At 37.5% G+C, this 20,588-nt stretch overlaps 1 protein-coding gene and 1 pseudogene across 1 annotated transcript in view; both read right to left on the reverse strand.

Annotated features, from left to right (window-relative positions):
* Positions 1 to 5,947: 5,947 nt before the first annotated feature.
* Positions 5,948 to 6,658, reverse strand: LOC101650760 (annotated as a pseudogene).
* An 11,383-nt stretch (positions 6,659 to 18,041) lies between these two features.
* LOC101650446 (disintegrin and metalloproteinase domain-containing protein 18) overlaps positions 18,042 to 20,588 on the reverse strand; it is a 111,401-nt gene continuing 108,854 nt past the window's right edge. The window contains exons 19-20 of the mRNA XM_045286861.1: positions 19,508 to 19,664; positions 18,042 to 18,126 (exon numbers count right to left, since the gene is read on the reverse strand). Of these exons, the coding sequence (XP_045142796.1) occupies positions 18,042 to 18,126; positions 19,508 to 19,664 (242 nt within the window). The remainder of the gene's footprint in view (positions 18,127 to 19,507; positions 19,665 to 20,588) is intronic.

The following is a 20,588-nucleotide window of genomic DNA, read 5'->3' on the forward strand; positions in this document are numbered from 1 at the left end:
TCGGGACGACAGAGAATGCTGGCGAACAGTGTGAGTGCTGCACACTTCGAGGAAGCTACGGAGAGGAAGACTGTATTTGAGCGATATGTCAAAACAAAATGGTGAAATAGAGAGTATATTTTAATACTGCAAACTATACCATGGGCATTGTGAAACTATGAATAACATTTAACCTACATTGGCTGAATTTTTTGATAGTCTTACTGTAGCTTTGGGGAGATTTTTTCCTAATAAAACATTAGCAGTTGTGTATTCAAAATATCTGCTCAAAACAAATTACCTATTAGATTCTTCCACAATAATTTCATAATCTTCATTCTCTGTTGATTTAAGTATAATTTAATTTGACTGTTCATACAGGTACATTTTTCCCTCTTTTCTTTTATTCAATTGTTCAATCTGCAATGGATGGAAAAACTAAAAAACAATATAGGAACTTAGTTTGTCCGGAGTGCACTGGGAATTTTAGTCTTAATCTAACAAGAAGTAAAATACATGTGTGTTTGTGGATGCATTTGTGTGCATGTATGTGCGTCCATATTATACTCCCTGTAAGAAAAGCATGTTTAAGAGATTTTATGTTTCATATTCTTGGTTTAGAAAGTTCTCCACACTAGTTTTGTTTCCCAGAAAGTTTGAAGTAGGGAAATTTAATATAATAACAAATGTACTTTCTTGAATAAACAGGTTACTATTTTATTTAAAATTGTATCATGTTATACGATAGCCTGATGGTCTATAACCAATCAGAAAAAAATTCTCAACTACATAATGCTTTAAAAAGTCACACTTAAAGGTATATAAAAGCTCTAACTGAAAGATGAAAAATTTATACCATGGAAACTTTATGCCAAAGAAAGTTGATATAGATTTGTTAATATATAATGTAGACTTTTACATGAAGAACATTCTTAGAAATAAAGAAGTATAATAGCCAATATCAGAAGCTTTAATGGTATAAAATTATAACATCTTTTTCAAATTTAAATATCTTTTCAATATATATGAAGTGAAAATTGACAGTACAACAAATATATTTTTTAATAATTAAAAAGTAAGACGTTTTAACATGTTTAATCCAGTGTGGCATCCTTAATATATTAAAAAAATGTATCCAACTATTGCACAATATGCATTTTTATGTACATATTAATATTTACTGATGTATAGCATATGCTTGAATATAAAGCAAGTCTTAACCAATTTCTCCTGAAAAAAGCATTTTATATTATTTTCTCTGACTGAAGTAAAGTTAATACAATATTTTACAGTAAACATTTTTAAGAAAGTATTTGAAGTAAATATTTCTAAATAACCCTATGTCAAAAAATAAAATTCAATGAAAATTCAAATAGTCTATGAAATATTTACCCAAAAAGAATATGTGGATCAGCTGGCTTTTCATGATAAAGAAAAATTTAGTACTTTACTCCAAAACCAACTCCCTGCCATCGAGTCAATGCTGGTTCCCCGTGGGTTTCCCAGACGGTAACTGTCTGAGTAGAAAGCACAGTCTTTCTTCAGAAGAGCGGATTCAAATTGCTGACCTGGCAGATCACAGCCCAAGGCAGAACCAAAGGAAACCTGGCGAGACCTGAAATTCTTACATAGAATTGTGCTGCGGTTTTCAGTCTCCTGACATCAGAAGAGTTTAGGAGTTCTTCGAGGAGCTCTAAGAAATCTAGCAGTCTTATTTCCCAATATTTTAAGTCAGAAAACCTAGTAATGGTATCATTTTGAATGAAAACCACAACGTATCAGGGTATTCCTTCAAAATATTCTTCAAAATCTGAGGTGAAATAAATATCACTTCAGATAACTCCCCATTCCCCACCCCACTGTCGGTCTTTGAGCACAAGGGCTTGGATTTTGAAGACAGTTTCTCGGTTCGGGAAGCTGAGGGAACATCCAGAACAAGGGTTGCCATCAACTGTCATTTCACCTTTTTGGAAACGAGAAAACCACTTACACACTTGCGTTTTCCCCATAGTGCACTCCCTGTAAGCTGTGTTCAACAGCACAGCAGTCTCTGGCATTTTGCAGAGCAGGATCCAAAATGTCACAGCCACACACTGTCCTCTGACATCGGCCATCACAGAAAACGAGGTCCCAGTGAAACTGCTTCTATGAAGAAAAATACCTGCGACCAGAGAGACTTCCCAGGCAATTCCCCTGGGGGCACTAACTCAGAGCGAGTGGCTGGATGCGCGCCTAGTGGGGAAAATGCACCCCATGAAAGCTTCACTTAGTGGAGCTTTTCCTGCGTGTTCCTCTCTCTCTCTCTCTCTCTCTCTCTCTCATATATATATATTTCAACTTCCTGTGCTGTAATTTAGAAAGTATCCTAGTTGTCTTTATTTACATCCCAACCTGATAATCTATCTGTATTTCAAAAAATGTTATATTTACCTGCACTTCATGGGTTAACAGACAATATTTACTTGTTTCTTTGTTCTTCACAAGATTCATGCTTCCTCTTATAATAATTTTCCTTTTAACTAAAGAACTCACTTAATTGTTACTTTTAGATATTTGGGGGGTGGGGGAAGCGGGGCTGTTACTGAAAAAGGATAATAAAGCTTCTCTTAACTTTCAGAGACATTCCGGTTATTTTAGAGATTTAGATCATCTCTATAGACTGGTACATTTCTTCGATTAAATACCAATGTGCCAGGGCTTATCTCCTTCGACAATGTTTGAGGTCTGAAGAGCCAGAATTTGGTGACATTACTTAAATCCTAGAAATCAAGAGCCATGGATTTCAGGCCCAGGGAGAAATTTTCTTTCCATCTGAATGTGTGGAGCAAGGAGGAGGCCTTTTCAAGAGGGAGGACACTAGCCTCTTTTCTCTTACAAGCCGAGAAACACTGGTTTTATTTCATCCCTTCCCTAGGGACTGAAGGACCGCTTGTGTAGGAAAAAGCTACTATTGGTACTCTTTTCATTGCCCCAGGGGTGAGGCATGGGCAGAAGAGGCTGAGGAACATGTTTTATTTTAAGTAATTAATAAATAACCTGGTTGTGTTCCAGAACACCTATGTGTGTGTGCATGTGGGATAAAATTAACGAAGGTGAATAGTGTATTAAAACGTTTTTAAATATTTTTAGTTATTCCAGTCTTCTGAATATTATTTTGAAGGCAACATGCCTTTGTATTTTTACTCATTTTAAGAATTCCTAATCTCCCTAATATAATGTAATTAGGCTATTTTTAAAATAATATTTTATACTGTTTAAAAGAGATAGCAGTGAGGGGTTTTTTGGGGGGAAAGTTATCTTTCTTCTGAGGGATTTAAATTAAATCCATTCTATGTACATGAGGTTTATTTCCTTTATGCTGTCTTACCTATTACTGAAACATGCTAATCAGAGTTTTAATTTATGAATTCAAGTTATCTTCTTCAGTTTCTATCATCTAGTGAAATTGTCAAGCCCTTTGTTTTTTCAAATAATGTGACTTTGAAATGTTTGTCATCAAACTAAAATATCTAAGTGATTTTTATAGTAGTTATGTTGTTTATTTCCCAGTGTCTGAATTCTTAGTATCCTGTTTTTCATATCAAAAATGTACTGTGATTAGAGGTATGGCATTGAGCATAAAAGAACAGATGCTTAAGATAATATTGATATTTCTCTAGGGAGGCTTTATAGTTTTCTCATTTGCTAATATATTTGTTGGCAGTTGCTTACTAAATCACATGTAGCTCACCAAGCTACCATCATGGGGGCCATTTCCTCATGAAATCACTGAGACCTGCTCTAGTCTTCATGAGCACATTGTGAAGGTGTCACTTCTGACTCATGGTAACTCTATAGGAAAGAGTGGACTCACCCCTTGGAGTGTCTAAGGCAGTAAGCTCCAAAAATGCACTGGAGTCTTGCAATGACTGTGAACAAGTTTCAGGAGTATGGCCTATGGCCATACTCTATGGCCCCTCTATCAACTATACAATCATTAGAAAAGGAGTTTGCCACATCGTTCTTCCTTTGAAGTGGCGGCCAGGTTCCAATTGCTCACCTTTTCAGTTAGCACACAAGCGCTTAACCACTGTGCCACTAGGGCTTCTAGGTAATTCTTTGCAGGCCATGTGGCAAAAACAATTGGTAAATGCCCTGTGGTAAAAAAAAAAAAAAGTTTCTTATTCTTGCATTACCAAGCAAATGATTTGTGGTTTCTGCACTCATGCAGTGGGCTACTATTGTAAAAAGGATGGACTTACAGTGTCCTACCACTGCCCCAAATCTATAAATACAGGGATCAAGTAACCATCACAAGTCATATATATAAGATTGTTCCTTCCCCAGAGTCTTTTATTATTATTCAGCAATTCTACATGACATTCTAAAACATAACATTTTTTTCTTTTTTTTCTAGTTATCTCACCTTAATTGGAAGCAGAAGTTCCCACATCAAATTATCAATAAAATTAATTCAATTTCAATCCCATAATGGAAGCTTTATTTTTGTGAAAAATGATAAGCTCATCCTAAAATTAAATTGAATTGCAATCAGTCAACTGTAAACAGTCATGTATTTTAGAAGAGGAATAAATTTCGAGATCTTAGATTGCCGGATATCAAAATTTGTTACTAAGAGAGTAAGTTATATTTCAAGGCTAACCAAATAAACTAATGTAAAATACATATCAAACATATGATCAATAAAACATGATAATGGGGAGAGTAAAGTCATAGTTGGTAAAAGGAGTTGGGTCAATTGGATATGAAAACAAAAATAATGTGTAATGGTACTGTTAGGTATGGGGATGTTTGCCTCAGTTCTTGCTTCTCTCTGTGGAAAGAAATCACATGGCACAAACACAATTGCAAACTTTTATGAGTGAAAGTAAGGCTTCTGATAGTACATTCTCACAGACAAAAATTAGCTATCAGGAAATCATGGAGGGCTGCCTGGGGAGATCGGGAAAGGAGGGGTGGCAGAATAGAAAGAGGGAGAGAACGTGCCATCTCCAGAAATAGAGACTGGGGAAGGGGCTGGAGGTAGATCCGATGAGCAAGTGTGCATGCCATGTCTGGAAAGGTGGAGAGACGAAGGATAGGGAGGGGGACAGGTGTAATCAAAAGGGAGGACTAATCAATGACAATATTAATGGAATATCTTAATGCTCCAGGGAGATGATTGATGGGAATCTCTATCATAAATTGACAAAGAGTTCTCTAAAAGGAGCCAAAGGCAGATTTAAAAAGCATAGATCTGTGAATGGGTTCTAGGCTCCCACTAAATCCTAGCTCCAAGTTAAGAATAATTAGTTCCTACATCACGGCCCTGCTCGCTACTTGCTCGCAGGAAGGGAACACAGAAGATATGGGTGCTATAGCAAAGTGCAGTGAAGAAATTAGATGGTGCCCGGGTATCAGATAAAATAGCATCTTAAAGGCTTATTTTCAAACAATTAGCCATCTAAATGAGATGCAACTGAGTCCACATGGAAGAAGCACACCAACATCAGTGACCGAAGGATGGTAAAGCATCTAATCTGAAGCCAAGGAGGGAATAGTATCAGAGCCTAAAGTGTGAGATTCTGCTATGCAAAAGGCTATGGATGGCAGTGGAAACCCAAGACATATTTGTGAGATCTACAAAGGAAATAAGCCACCAGTGATTTACCTCTATTCATAATGCAGGATGGGAGGAAACCGGTTACCAAATAGAGTGCATTGGAGAGATGTCTATAGGAGATCAAAATGCTAAACCTGATTTGAACGTTTAAAACCTTGTCAGTTGATGCCCCTTCTGATCCATGTTGGGCCTGATGTAGGTTTCAACATTTTCTGGGTTTTGTTTTGCTTTTCATATTGGAGTTTATCTCAAATGTATTTTGCCATTGCTGGTAACCCTCTTGAATTTTGCATATATACATATAATTTAACATCAAAATTGTTTATTTTTAACCAATGTTTTTTGGGAAACCTTGACTAGCTGCTGTCACCTGCATGCGCAGGACTGGACAATGATATCCTCATACTCCTTGTACAAGGTACTCCCACGTGGCTCAATCAGAAGGATGCTCATGGGAACATACTTATAAGGGGCACAGGTAGACTGAGGGACACTGGTTCACTAGAGTGTGGTGAGAACACTGGTTCTGTTCAGGCTCATCATAGCTCCAGGAGGAGCCAGGAACCCCAGATGCAAGGTTGTTTGCTTGCTGGGACTTCCGCAGTAGAAGAGAGGGTTCCCTTTCCATAAACTCCTCTAGGCTTTGGGGGAGAATGGCCTTCTGAACACTTTGACTGGTATCATTTAAATAGAGGGACAAGAAGGCAGTGTCCATGGATGAAGTCCCTTGCCATTGGAGCTCAAGAATCTCATTCCCTTTTTGCAGTTGACACATATAAAGGAGTCCTGTGCCCTTTGTGATTCCAGAGCCTTTGTTGAACATGTTTTGTGATGTCCATCGCTGCCCAAGATTTACTAAGAAGGGAAGGAGCTGAAGAACCTCCTCCTGAAGGAGGAAAATGGTTTGTTAGACTGGAAGTGGAAGTGAGATAGGTGGAGTTGATGGCAGTAAGCCCCAGTTTTGATTAGTTTATTAGAGACTCAGTTTGATCTTAGAGGAAAATCCAGGGTCTGCACACTGGCCAAAGCCTCACCATTGTAGCTCCATGGGTCAGCTGAATGTAGGCATAATTCCATCATATACCACAGGGGATGTCCTAGGAATCATGGCTTTGTCTGCTGCTTGCTAGGGGCTTATTCTCCTGAGTCAGGGGCAAGGCAGGGAGGGGCCTCAGCCAAGAGAGCAATAGAAGGCTGTCCTACTCTTGCCATTGGGCTCTGTGTTCCATAAAGATCATTAGTTTCCAAGCGGCCATCAAGCTCAGAAGCAACAAAGCCCACATGGAAGAAGCACACCAGCCTATGCAACCACAAGGTGTCGAAGGGATCAGGTGTAAGGCATCATCAGAACAAAAAATCTTACCATAGTGAATGATGGGGGGAGTGCGGAGTGGAGATCCAAAGCCCATTAGTAGGTCACTGGAGATCCCCTTGCAGAGGGGTCTCGGGGAGGAGATGAGCCAGTCAGGGTGTGATGTAACAACGATGAGAAATACAACTTTCCTCTAGTTCCTAAATGTTTCCTCCCCGCTCCCACTACCATGACTTGAATTCGATCTTACAAGTCTGGCTAGACCAGAGGAGGTACACTGGTACAGATAGGAATTGAAAATACAGGGAATCCAGGACGGATGGGCCCTATAGGACCAGTGGTGTGAGTGGCAAAACAGGGAGGGTAAAGGGAGAATGGGTAGGAAAGAGGGAACCGATTACATGGAACTGTGTGTGACCTCCTCCCTGGGGGACAGACAACCGAAAAGTGGATGAAGGGAGACGTCGGACCGGGCAAGATATGACAAAATACCCATTTATAATCTATCAAGGGCTCATGAGGGAGGGGGGAGCAGGGAGGGAGGGAAAAAATGAGGACTTAATGTCGGGGGTTTAAGTGGAGAGAAAATGTTTTGAGAAGTGATGTACAAATGCGCTTTACACAATTGATGTGTCTATGGATTGGGATAACAGTTGTATGAGCCCCTAATAAAATGTTAAAAAAAAAAAAGAAAAGAAAATGACAGTCTCAAAGACACACACACACACACACACACACAAAAAGATCATTAGTTTCCAAGGAAGAATGGTTTTAAGGATGCTGAGGAATACCATCTTGAGAGCCTTAGCATTCAGCAGCAGGCCCCAGCCCCAGCCCTGATCCTTCTTCCTTGTACAAGTAATTGCATCCTGGCTCCACCACCATGAAGGAAGGGGCAAGGAAAAAGGAGTCAGGCCGGCCTATGTCTCTTCCTCTAGGAAGACCTTCTTGACAAGAGGAGGTCTCTTAACTTGGTCACTTTGCATTAAAACAAACAGATACATCCATGCCCCAGAATTCATGAACTTATACAGAGAGCCAGTAGAATAAGAGTTTCAGGGGAACACAGTGGGGGGATGGGTGGGTAAAGGAGAGCTGGTAAAGAGGAGTTCAAGAAGGAAGAGAATGTTTTGAGACTGTTGTGGTGCAATTGTACAATACTGCCTGATGTGACTGAACTATGGAATGACATGACATCTGTATCAGATACCAATAAAATGGTTTGGGGAGTAAAAAAAGACAAGACACCTGAGGCTGGGTCTTGGCTTATATCCCCTCCCTCCTTGACTGGCTCCTCTCACATGGATCTTCGTGGATGTGCTCAAGTATGCAGCTGATGCAGTGTGCTGGATTTGATTGCGAATGCCCAAGATTTGGGGTATGCAAAAGATGTGACGTGTTTGGTCCTTACTGCGCATGCTCAAGCGTTGGATCCTTTACTGCGCATGTCTATTCCCATAGCCTTCTCATGTGTACCTGATTAATTTTTGGAAGGGCCTCCATTTGTGGCATGACTAGCTATTCTGTTTGGTAGTCCTTTAGCAGGTACACCCCTTTTATCCTAAGCTTCTGCCTGTCAGTACAGACACTGCATTTTAAAACTTTTAGGTGAATGTACAAATAAGAAAAAATGTTGCTCAACGGTTTTAATATGTGTATTCCAGTAAGAAAGGTTATGTACTTCACACTCTGCAACCATTTTCATCATCTCTATCATACCATTGTAAACTTGGGTGCTTGGCCCTTGAATGTTATCACCTGTACTTTAGATAACCTGTTGCCAATTTGGTTGGATAGAGATCATTCTTGAATAGAGCCCAACACTAAAGGTAAAAAAAATCTATGGTAAGAGAGATAAACTGTTGTTTAGTTTTAAAATTACTTCATAGGATAGATTCAGTTCAAGGTTTAAAAATAATTCTCAGGCATATTTAGGAGTTAACCCATTCTCTGATTTTTGGGAGAATCTGCAATCCTGTTCAACATTTTTCCTTATTTTGATCATGATCCTTTATCAAATCATTTGGTAAATGTTCCAGGAAATATCTGTTTCTTTTGATATCATGGTGAAGCAGACAGTTGTTCGTGGAGAAACATTATAGACCTGATATTTCTTTCTTGCTAGAATTCTTGATGTTATTTCTTCTTTTGTTGCTGTAGGAAATAGATACCAACATTTGTATCTTCTGTGGCTGCAAGCTTTCATAAATTTATTCAAATAAAGTATCATTTGTTGAAAGTATACACAGTAGGACTTTCATGAATTTAAATATTTCTACATATACACTTCAGTATCATTAATTACATTCAGAAGCCTGGGAAACTATTTTTACCCACCTTTTCAAAATTATCCCTTCACCCATTTGCACAAACTCAAGAGCCCCTAATTTGATTTCATATATTTTATTAAAAGAACACAGTGCTTCAGGGAGACATATGAAGGATAGCTTCAAAATTTAATAAAGAGTTATAAATAATAGTCCAATTTTGAAAACTTTTTTTCTCAGAGATTGGGGATAAATTAAAAATATATATATTATAAAATTATAACAAAATTCACTGCCAGTGCAATAAAACTGGAAAAAGAAATTCTAGGTAAAGCTATTAGAAGAAAAAATAAAACCTCTATTATTTGCAAAATATCTTCATGTATATGTAAAATATCTGCAATAATATACAAGTAAATATTTAGAAGTACATAAATGAATATGTAAGTCTGGGAAGGTTGCTGAGTACACAAGGGGACTTCAAAAAATTCATGGATAAATTCCATTCTCTTTTCAATCAATTTTCCATGAACTTTTTCAAGTCCCCTAATAAGATAGTTTGTTTCTACTGTGTAACATGCCACTCCAACATTTAGTAACTTAAAAAATTAAGATTTTCATGTTCAAAGGTCTGGGGCATGATGCTCTAGGCTGTGCTTACCGAGAGAGACCTGACTCCCATTATCTTTGGCCTTCTATTAAGGCTCGTGGTTTCTAGGTGGTGCAACACAGACCCCAATGTTCACAAATCCAATGTTTCAGGTCTGAATCAGTTATTTTCTATAACCAGCTGCCGTCAAGCTAATTCTGACTTGTGGTGGTTGCCCCATTTGTCTCGGAAGACAGCTGCACTGCACAAGATTTCCAATGATTGTCATTTTTCAGAACTAGGTCACCAGGCCTGATGTCTAAATCAACTCTTGGTGGATTTGAGTGACCAACCTTTTGATTAGTAACTGATCACCTAGCTATTTGTATCACCCAGGGCCTCCTCATTTCCATACTTCATTGTCAAATTATTCCTCCGTGTTGTATGTTCACTAGTTTGTGTATATACAGTATATTCCTGTGCGTATATGTCCACACACATCTAGTTATTGAGACCTCACCAGCTATGATCAAATATTCATTCTTTCAGTCTCCTGATAAACTATCAAAGATCTTTTGTGCCTATTTAGGAGTGTATATGATATTACATTTTATAACACTTTATGGTGCTCACATAGAAGCTCCACTTACATAAAAAGTAATTTAAACAGAACACTGCAACTTCATGGTTTCAAATTAAGACAGGTGTGTTAAGATATTAAATATGATGAGGAGGAAATGATCCAGGAAACTGGACTATCTGAAGAAAAACTTGACATAGAATTGGTGGAAGCCTCATTAACAACATGTGATTTACAGACAACATAATTTTGCTTGTGAAAATCAAGAAGACTTGAAGTACTTAATGACGAAGATCAAAGACCATATCCTTCAGTATCATTACAACTCAATGTAAAGAAAACACAATTCTCATCACTGGACCTGTAAATAATATGATACAGGGGAAAAATGAAATCAACGATTTTGTTTTCCTTGGATCTACAATCCATTTTCATAGCAGCAGCAGTCAAGAAATCAGATGAGACGTTGCAATAGGAACATCTGCAAACAGGTTGTTGAAGAGAGAGGTGCCATTTTAAGGACTTAGGTGTGTCTGACACACGTTATGGCAATGTCTATCATCTCATACACATGTGAAAACTAGACAATGAGCAAGGAATACTAGAAAAAATGAATGCACTTGAATTGTGCTGTTAAAAATACCTAAGACTGCAAGGAGAATAAATACATCTGAATTCTCCTGAGAAATGAGGATGGAAAGTGTTCATCTCACATACTTTGGGTATGTTATCAGTAAAGGTCACTCCTTGGAAAAAGACGTAATTCTTGGTAAAGCAGAGAGTCAGTAAAAAAGAGGGAGTGGCTTATAGGGTTATATTGCCACAGTAACTAAAACCGTGGCCCAAATACAACAGAAGTTGTGAGGAAAGTGAGGACCAGGTGTGTTTCTTGCTCTTGTACATTGGGTTGCTATGAGTTGGGACTGACTCAATATCATCCAAAACCACAGCTTATCATTCTATGATTTCATTTTCTACTCCACATCACAATGGAAGATTTCACATCATTTTCTTCAGAACCACACCTCTATGACATTTTAATGAGGCAATAATCAATTGAAACAAAGACGTCATGCAGTAGCAATCAAATGACCACATTGATTAGTCAAAGAAATTTTAATATTCAAAATTATTAGCATTATTTTATTTTTGTTCTCTAAATAAGTAAATCTGAAATGAATGGGTGAGTGGATAAATAGATGATAGTAGATGAATGCTGATAGATGGAAGATAGGCAGAGAGATAGACTATTACTTAAAGAATTAGCACACAGAATTATGTAAACTGGTTTAAAAAAAAAAGTATCCACAGATCATAGGTCAGGTGGGATTCTGGAGACTCTGGGAAGGGAAGTCTTTCATTGAAAATAAAAAGGCTCTGCAAAATTTGGTGCCTCTGACGTGTGCATGAGTGAGCCCAAGGTATGACACAGATGAGGCTGCCTAAGACTTATATGGCAGCAATTTTTTCTGACTTGAGAATAGAAAGGAGAAACTGAGTTTGAGCAATGTTGGGAAGGTGAACCAGGAAGTACTTCAATATCTGTAGTTCTTTGCTAATATACCACACCATATGTGCACAGTGGACAAACCTTATTCTGGAATAATAGTACATTCATTAATGCTATTATTAAGCATTTTCTATATCCTCCCTATAAAAGCCTAGATTTACCATTTCACAAGCTCCACAGTGGAGGCAATGTTCAAAGACTTAATGCTTGACCACTTGAGGGGCTTTGAAATCATTTGGGATGTCTGTAAATTGGCTTGAACCTAGATAAAACCAATGTACACAATCTTCAATTAATCATTCATTAACTGAGTATCCTGAACAGTCGTTAACAGATTAGCTTACTGCCATCAAATCAATTCTGACTCACAACAACCCTTACTACAGAATCTAACTGCCTTTTGGGGTTTTAAGGCTGTAAATCTTTCAAGGAGCAGAAAGCCTCATCTTTCTCCCATGGAGTGGCTGGTGAATTTGAACTGCTGACTTTGTGGTTAGCAGCCCAAGGTGTAACCCTCGACACCAGACAATAGGAAACAGATGGCTTTTTTTTTTTTGAAGTTGTCAGGGATTTGATTTTACTTACATCCACAGTCACAGTTTTTTTGAATCATTTTATTAGGGAATCATACAACTCTTATCACAATTCACGCATACATCAATTGTGTAAAGCGCATTTGTACATTCATTGCCCTCATCATTCTCAAAACATTTCCTCTCCACTTAAGCCCCTGGCATTAGGTCCTCATTTTCCCCCTCCCTCCCCGCTCCCCCCTCCCTCATGAGCCCTTGATAATTTATAAATTATTAAGGCTTTCGTTAAATTTTATTCAATGAAAACACAAACTACCAGAGTAGGGTGGATCTGAATTCAATATTATGTGAATGGTGTACTTAGCAAAGAGAAAAGAGAGGTGGTGAGACACACACAAGCAACAGTCATGTTAAGACGGACTGGAAAATCAGGAATCACAACCACAAAGCTAGATAGGAGGCACAGAGCATAGTCTCATTCGGAGCTCTCACAAGAAATCAATCCCACATAATCATTACTCTTTCAAAATCTTGGAACTTGATTTTCTGGCATTTCATATTAAAGGAAACAGAACATATTGCATTTTGTGACTTTTGTCATCTTACAGGATATCCATCCATGTGTTAATTAGTATTTTATTTTTCACTGCCAGAGGAAATAGTTGGTCTGTAATAGAATTCTCCTCTTCAGTGAAGAAGAGCTAATTAATACAGCTCATTTGTAACCAGTGAAGGCGTGCATGCTACTCTGATGCTGAATATGATTCAGTAGATTCCAAAGTAAGATAAACTATCAAGAAAGGATTGACAATTTACTTCTGAAAATCAGCCAAGCAAACTTGAATGGATCACAATAGCTGCTGCTGCAATTCACAATGCATGGGTAGAATTTTGATCAGATGTGCATGAAGGTTATAAATTAGGGGCCCACTTGAAGGTAGGTAATGATAAAAATATATCATTGTTTGAATACACCTTCCTTTTTGTATATCAAATAGTTGATGGTCATTTGACTTGTATTCACTTTAGGCTGTTATGAACAATGTATCTATGAACTTTTATGTACAAGTTTTTGGGTGTCCATATGTTTTCAATTCTCTTGAGTATTTTCTAAAAGTGCAATAGCTGGGCCTTATGGAAACTCTATGTTTAACATTTTGAGAATATGCCAGACAAACTATTTGCCAAAATAGTTGTACTATTTTACAGTACCATTGGATGGGGCTTTCAGCTTCTCCATATTCACTCCAGCACTTGTTATTGTCTTATCTTAAAAACAAAAGTTATTATATCTACTGTAGTGGGTAGGAGGACATAACATCACATAGTAGTTTTGATTGGTATTTTCTTCATAATAATGTTGAATGTTTTGTTTGTTGTCCATCTGTGCATATCTTATGGAAAATTGTCCATTAAAATATTTTCCCATTCTTAACTGGTTTGGGTTTATAAATGAGTAAAAACTGGCCTCTAAGTATTGGCTAAAAGTATTGGCTATTTCTATATAGAAACAGAAGCCCTTTGGCTCCCCAAAACTTACTGCCACAAAGCTTTTATGCATATCCCATTGTTTCAAAAATAGTCCAAATAATCAAATTTTACCTAATTAGATTTTAACTGTGTTGCAGATACTGTGAATTTGCCCCAACATCAACTAGCAATAGATAAAGCCTTGCAGTTTTAAGGACCCTAAGCTGTTGTCCTGAAATGTTCTTTAATAAAGAGGTCTCCCCTTCATTGCTGCAGAAGGACATCACCCTAGACTCTTACCTTCTCTTCCCAGGATTTGTCACGTCCTCCTCCCCTACTGGCGGCACTGTGCGTTTCTGTCAGATTTTCTGCCTCTGCATATGTGGCAACCCCAAGATACTGCTGCTAGTGCAGTGCTGCTGTATTAGGGGCACAGCCTTAGCTTTGATGGACCCCAAGTTACTTTAAGCACATAACGGTGGTCACAAAATGCACTGTGTTGGATGTTTCCATGCACATGAAATGCCAAAAAAAAAAAGTCCAAAGAATTTGGAAATTTCATAATTATCTGGGATGAAGGTATTGCTATTCATCTCCCAATTTGCTAATTCCAGTTTGTTTATTTGAGTTTTGATTTGTGTTTTTTTTAATTCTTGAAGTTTTTCTATTAGGGGTTTGATTAATAATCGTCTGCTTTTATTTTTGTTTTTCATGGAAGCATTTACAGCTATGAACTTTCCTCTGTGACCTAGGCTTTTTTGTAAATTGTACTTCCATACCCTTTCTTTATTGTTAGTATTGTATGTGTCATTATGAATTTTTTCAAGTTTCTGTTCTGTCATTAATTTGTAATTACATATGATTTGAGGAAATACTTGATATGATTTCATATACATATACACATACAAATACACACATATACATACATTAGATCCTGTTCATTCATTATTTCATTCAGGTTTTCTGTTTCCTTACTAAACTTTTATGGAGATTTAAAAATGCATTATTGAGTCTTGAAGTTCCCCACTATTATTGGAATTGTATTTCTCCTTTTTCAATTTTGCAATTTGCTTTACATACAGATACTCCTCTTTTATGCACATATATTTATAATTCTTACCTCTCCTTCATGAATTGACTCATTTATCATTTTATAATATCCATATTTGTGTATTTTGTTTGAAATTAAGACCAATAGCCTCTCAAAAGTATTACTTTCATTGAGTATTGTTTTCATCTTATCAATCCATTGTGTCTTTGGATTTAAAATATGTCTTTTGTAGGCAGTCTATAGACGGGTCATCTTATAAAACATCTCTCTGCCATGCATTGTCGTTTGAAGCATTTACATCCATTGTGAATACAGATCCTGCTTGTGTCAACTAGTGTTTGGGCTTTTATGTGTAATATGTGTATAAATTATATGTGTGAAATGGGTAATATATCTTCTTTGTCTCCATCGAGACACCTGCTCTTATTCAGACACAATGACACTTTAAGAAAGCAAACAAGAACACAAACATTATTTTCCAATGGATACGGAAGAAATAATTTTAGATATATAGTTAAGAATGGAAAGTTTCATAAATTAAGGAACGCATTCCTTAATGTGTGTTCTAAACATTTACTTGCTTTTGCGGTACTATGATTTACAGAGTATTGCTTTTGACCCTGCAATGAGCAAAACATGTACAGTATGGACATCTCCAAGTCTATAGCTATGTACTAGCAATTTTTCATTGTCATATCATCTCATTTAACATTGCTTTACCTGTTCATACACATGCACACACACCCCTAAATACTTAGTACGATGTCAAGAAAAGGCTCCTCTGAAGTAGACCAATTATGTGTTGAGGCTTCTTGACGCCAGCTTTATCTGGGCTAATGGTTGAAAGTTGTTCTCTGGCTTTCTCCTTGCCCCACCTCCCTCGGCTATGCTTCCCTTTTTGTGTAAGGTCAGCTAAGTGCCAGAGAGCTGCCTAGTCTTGCTTAAAGGCATGGGCCCACCAGAACCCTCGTGTGTCCTGAGTACTGGCATAGGGCAGGCAAGCACGGAGGCGCTCCTCCTTGGCCTTCCAAGGGAAATCTCTGATCTTCCCAGCCTGGCTTGAACTTCTGGAGCAAGAAGGGAGATGCCCACCAAGCCCAGAAACACTGCAAAAGGTTTATTCTATGGAGCAGTATTCTTTATGGACTACAGGTGCTGGACGTCTGTTGAACCAAATCTGTGAGAAAAATAGAAGAGTCTTTCTTCACCTTAGGGACATGGGATTGTTGGCAACAGAACAGCTACAGTTTGAGGCTGCAAGGCCTGGGCTGTCCACCATGACTGAAGAGGTTGCATGGATGCAAAAGGAGGATATAGTTGGAAAGTGTAATTGTTAGGTTGGGTGAGAAAGAGTTTGTATTTCTGAAAAAGCCCACCCATACCCTGTGCTGCACATAAGGCACTCCAGAGCCTGCACATTTTAACATCTGGGCTTTATTTTTTTTAATTTTTAAAGTCATTTGTAGTGTAATGGATTGTAAAACACAATGTCTCCTCTTGAAATAGACCAGTGAATGGTGGATTTTTGGCAATACTACTTTTCCATATCATAGTTTTCTGGTACAATAGCTGAATCACTATAGAGAAAGAAAACAGAAAAATAAAATTTCACATTTTTAATAACAGATCTATATTTATCTTTACCATTTATACTACTTTACCATTTATACTACTTTAATTTAAACTTTAGATCAAACACACAGACACTCACAAATTCAAACATCAAAATTAGTTCTTTTTATTGTAGATAAGCTTGCTTATCAGTAAAATAAAGAGTTCAGATAAAAGTTAAGAAGAAAATATATCTATGTATATGCATTTATTTATTTGTAGTATAGATTTGTAATTTAAGTATCAAAATTTTACAACATAAGAACATAGTAAAAATGATAAACTTTAAAAATACTTTAAAATGAAAGTGATACAAGAAAAGTGACAACCAATAAGTTACAAAACTTATAAAACAAAGCTGACAAAATTAAAGGAAAAATACTTGACTTAGTAATAATAGTTGAAGACTTGGATAATGGATTTTATCTTCTACATAGTTTGTTCTTAGTCGGCTGCACAGGACCTCTGTTGAAAAGCAAGGAATTTGAGGACTAAGTTTCCCCTCACCTAAGCCATGATATTTTCAATGGCCTTATATGCATGTGAACGTTGTGCATTGAATAAGAAAGAAGAAGACTCAATGCATTTGAATAAGGTGCTGGCGGAGAACTTGGAAAGAACCCTGGATTGCCTGAGGAACAAACGAGTATGTCTCAGATGAAGTATAGCCAGAATGTTCCTTGGAGGTAAGGAGGGCAAGACTTCATCTCATGTACTTGGGACATATTGTCAGGAGAGACAGTCCCTCGGGAGGGACATTATATTCAGTAAAGTCATGTTCGGCCAGTGAAATACAGGAAGGCCCTCGCTGGAGTGCATTGACGCGGGGCTTGCAGTGGACTCCTGCAGAAGAACAGTTGTGAGGATAGCTGGTGATGTTCGGTTCGGTTGTCCATGAGGACACTATGCATCAGAACCGACTAGATGGCAAAGAACAACACAATTCAGGGAAAGGGCAGACTTAAAATGAATCCTGCTGCGGTAGTTACATAATCTGTTGTCAATTTGATACTTAAGACTGGAGGGGTGGAGTCTAGCCTGTCGATCCCGTCGCAGCTTGATGACCTCATTTGGAAGCGCTAAGGAGATAAATAGCTCCCTGGAGGTGGGACACATGCTGACTCCCTGCGAGACATTCTTGTTGACAAGCCACATGGAGACAGGCTGATGGCAGCCAGAACCTCAGAGCTGGAGGTGCCATGTGGAAACCCACACCAGCGCTGCTGAGATGCCTCTACCACCACTGGATCCACAACACTTTCCACTGGGCTGAGCTCTTGCTGCACTCCGTATCATTGCATGGCTGCGTGAGTCTAAAGAGGAATTTATGGACTAATATCAACATATGGGGCAATATCGGACTTAAGGACGTCATCTGGACTGGGCTGGGATGTTTTCTCAATATTCAATTGTTCTCTCTTATAGAACTCTCTCGTATACACATATGTGTCTCTCTGGATTTGTTTCTCTGGTCAACCCAGACTAACACAACAGCACACTATCATATTGTATAAGAAGGCCTAATAGTTGATGGTATTCATTTGGCAAAACTTCCGTTGAATGAAAAAGACTGTGTGTCATGAAGAGAAAAGGGTCGGAGGACATTTATCTGCAGAGGCCACCTTAAAAGAAAAAAAAACGACCAAAAGAATAAAACCATTTAATGAAGAAAAGAAACTCATAATCCAACTCTATCTTACACTAAAAAGTCATTCGAAGCAGAGGTCATCGTGTCCCAGAAGCAAACTAGTGTTGCTTAATTCATGACTAGAAACAGAACATTGGTAAGTATTAAGCCACACCCAAGAAATTACTAGTAACCAGGCAGCATAAATCAGATGGTCTTATACTAGGTACAATAGTGCCTACTCTAATAAACTTTAAAGCCCTTTATAAAATGAATTGGGAATATATTGCATGCTTTAAATGAATAATTTATACAAGATGAAATAAATATTCCACATTCTTTGTCGCCTCAGGGAGATGTTAACTGGGGAGTAAGCAAATAAGATTCACAGGAATAAAATTGGAATAATATTGACTATTTCTTCAGAAATAATTTCACCATACTATCTTCTTGAGGAAAATAAACCCTTAATGTTTTAAAAGACAAAGATATCCTTTTGATTACCTTACCCACACCATAGTTTTTGACAATCATTTCATGTGTATGTGAGAGCTGGAAAAAATATTCCAAACAACTGGACTATATAAAGAAGAACACAGCGTCGAGGTTGGAGAAAAGCATGTGACACAACTTGCTTGCTAAAAGCAAGGCGATTTGAAACACTTGCTCATGAAAATCAAAGACTACAGCCTTCAGTATGGACTGCAACTCAATCTAAAAAAACATTTTTGAAGCCCAAATCCTCATAATCATACCAGAAGATGACATCATATTAAACAGAGAAAAGATTGAAGATACCAAGGTTTCCTCTTGCTTGGATACACAATCAATGTTCAGAAAAATCAAATAGCGTATTGCACTGGGGAAATCTGCTGCCAGAGACCTCTTTAAAGTGTTGTAGAGCAAGAGTGTCACTCTGAGAACAGGTTTGCCTGATCTAAGCCATGTTGTGTAGTTGTTGTTGTTCGCTGCCGTCGAGTTGGTTTGGACCAGTAGCAACGTTACGCACAGTAGACTGAATCACTTCCCATTCCTGTGCCATCCTCCCCATTGCCCCTGTGCTGGAGCCCAGTGTTGTCGCCAGGGTGTCAATCCATCTCCTGGAGGGCCTTCCTCTTTTTTGTTGCCCCTCTAGGAAATGTGATGTCCTCCTCCAGGGACTGACATTTCCGGATAACACGTCCAAAGTATGTAAAAGGTAGACTTTCCAGTAGATGGTTGGAAACGGTAGCTGCATAATGGGTTCAAACATGACAGCCATCGTGGGGATATTTCAGGACGTGGAAGCACGTGTTTTTGTTGCACACAGGGGCTCTCTGAGCCAGAATTGACTCAACGGCAATCTAACAACAGCATCTAATAAACATTACACTTACCCCTTATGTTCTGCTTCCTTTCTGTTCCTTGATTTTCTCATTTCATTTCGCTTCGTGACCATAACGATGAAGATTATTATAAAGGGTAAAAAAATGTAGAAACTCAGAATAAACCAGTTCTGATGTGTACTGTAGTCTCTTTTAATAACAAATACATCTAGTAAGAAAACATATCAAAATTAGTGAGAATTTGCCAAATATTTAAATACATTTGCATTTCATTCCATTTAATGTTAATATGTAGTATAGTTAACATGTTCATACATTTACTACAGGTAAAATAAGAGGGAATTCAAGTTGATAATCCAAAAACTACAATGATAGTTTTTTTTTTTATGGGTTTTCACTTGTGTTTTTTATGCATATATATGCTTTTTATATTTTATTGTGTACGTGTGTTTGAATACTGATCACTATATTTAGCTTAGTTTATTATCAATATTTGCAAAAGCAACACATACATGAATTAAGTTAAGAAATTTAGAAAACAATATACATCACAATTCACCTTTTCCTTCCATGCCAAGTCAAGCATTTTCTCTCCTTGATGGAAAAATTTTAAAAACACTCATGTTCATCCATTTGATATTTATAATTTGTGCATACAAATAAATCTCATCTAGGTCTCTGCCTGCATCTATATCTACTCATGGATACATAATATATATGATTCATGTGTATGTATGTGTGTACGTGTACTTGTGTCCTTGTCATTGACATTCTTAAAGCATATTATATAACCTTTAATAATTTGTTATACTTTAAAAATATTCTAATATTATCCAATTAAGCAAAGTAGATAAGCATAAATATACTAGAAAATTAGCAATACGTATAACCTCTTTTCCTTGTCTCATAACATTAAATGGAATGAAATGCTACAATCCAAAATGCACTTTCAGGGCAATTCCTAATTCTTGTCTCCCCAGGTTACGCTACTCTGGTTTCCACGATTATTTGTTAGAAACGCACTACATCTTATCCAATATGACTGTAGTTTTACTAATCTAGTTTTGACCAAACACAAATATTGCAAGTAGGTAACTTTAACACACAAATTTACTTTGTAACTGTAGGAGGT

This window comes from Echinops telfairi, unplaced genomic scaffold (genome assembly GCF_000313985.2).
Source record: "Echinops telfairi isolate 266 unplaced genomic scaffold, ASM31398v2 ScPeMD7_9;HRSCAF=40, whole genome shotgun sequence".
Taxonomy (NCBI): domain Eukaryota; kingdom Metazoa; phylum Chordata; class Mammalia; order Afrosoricida; family Tenrecidae; genus Echinops; species Echinops telfairi.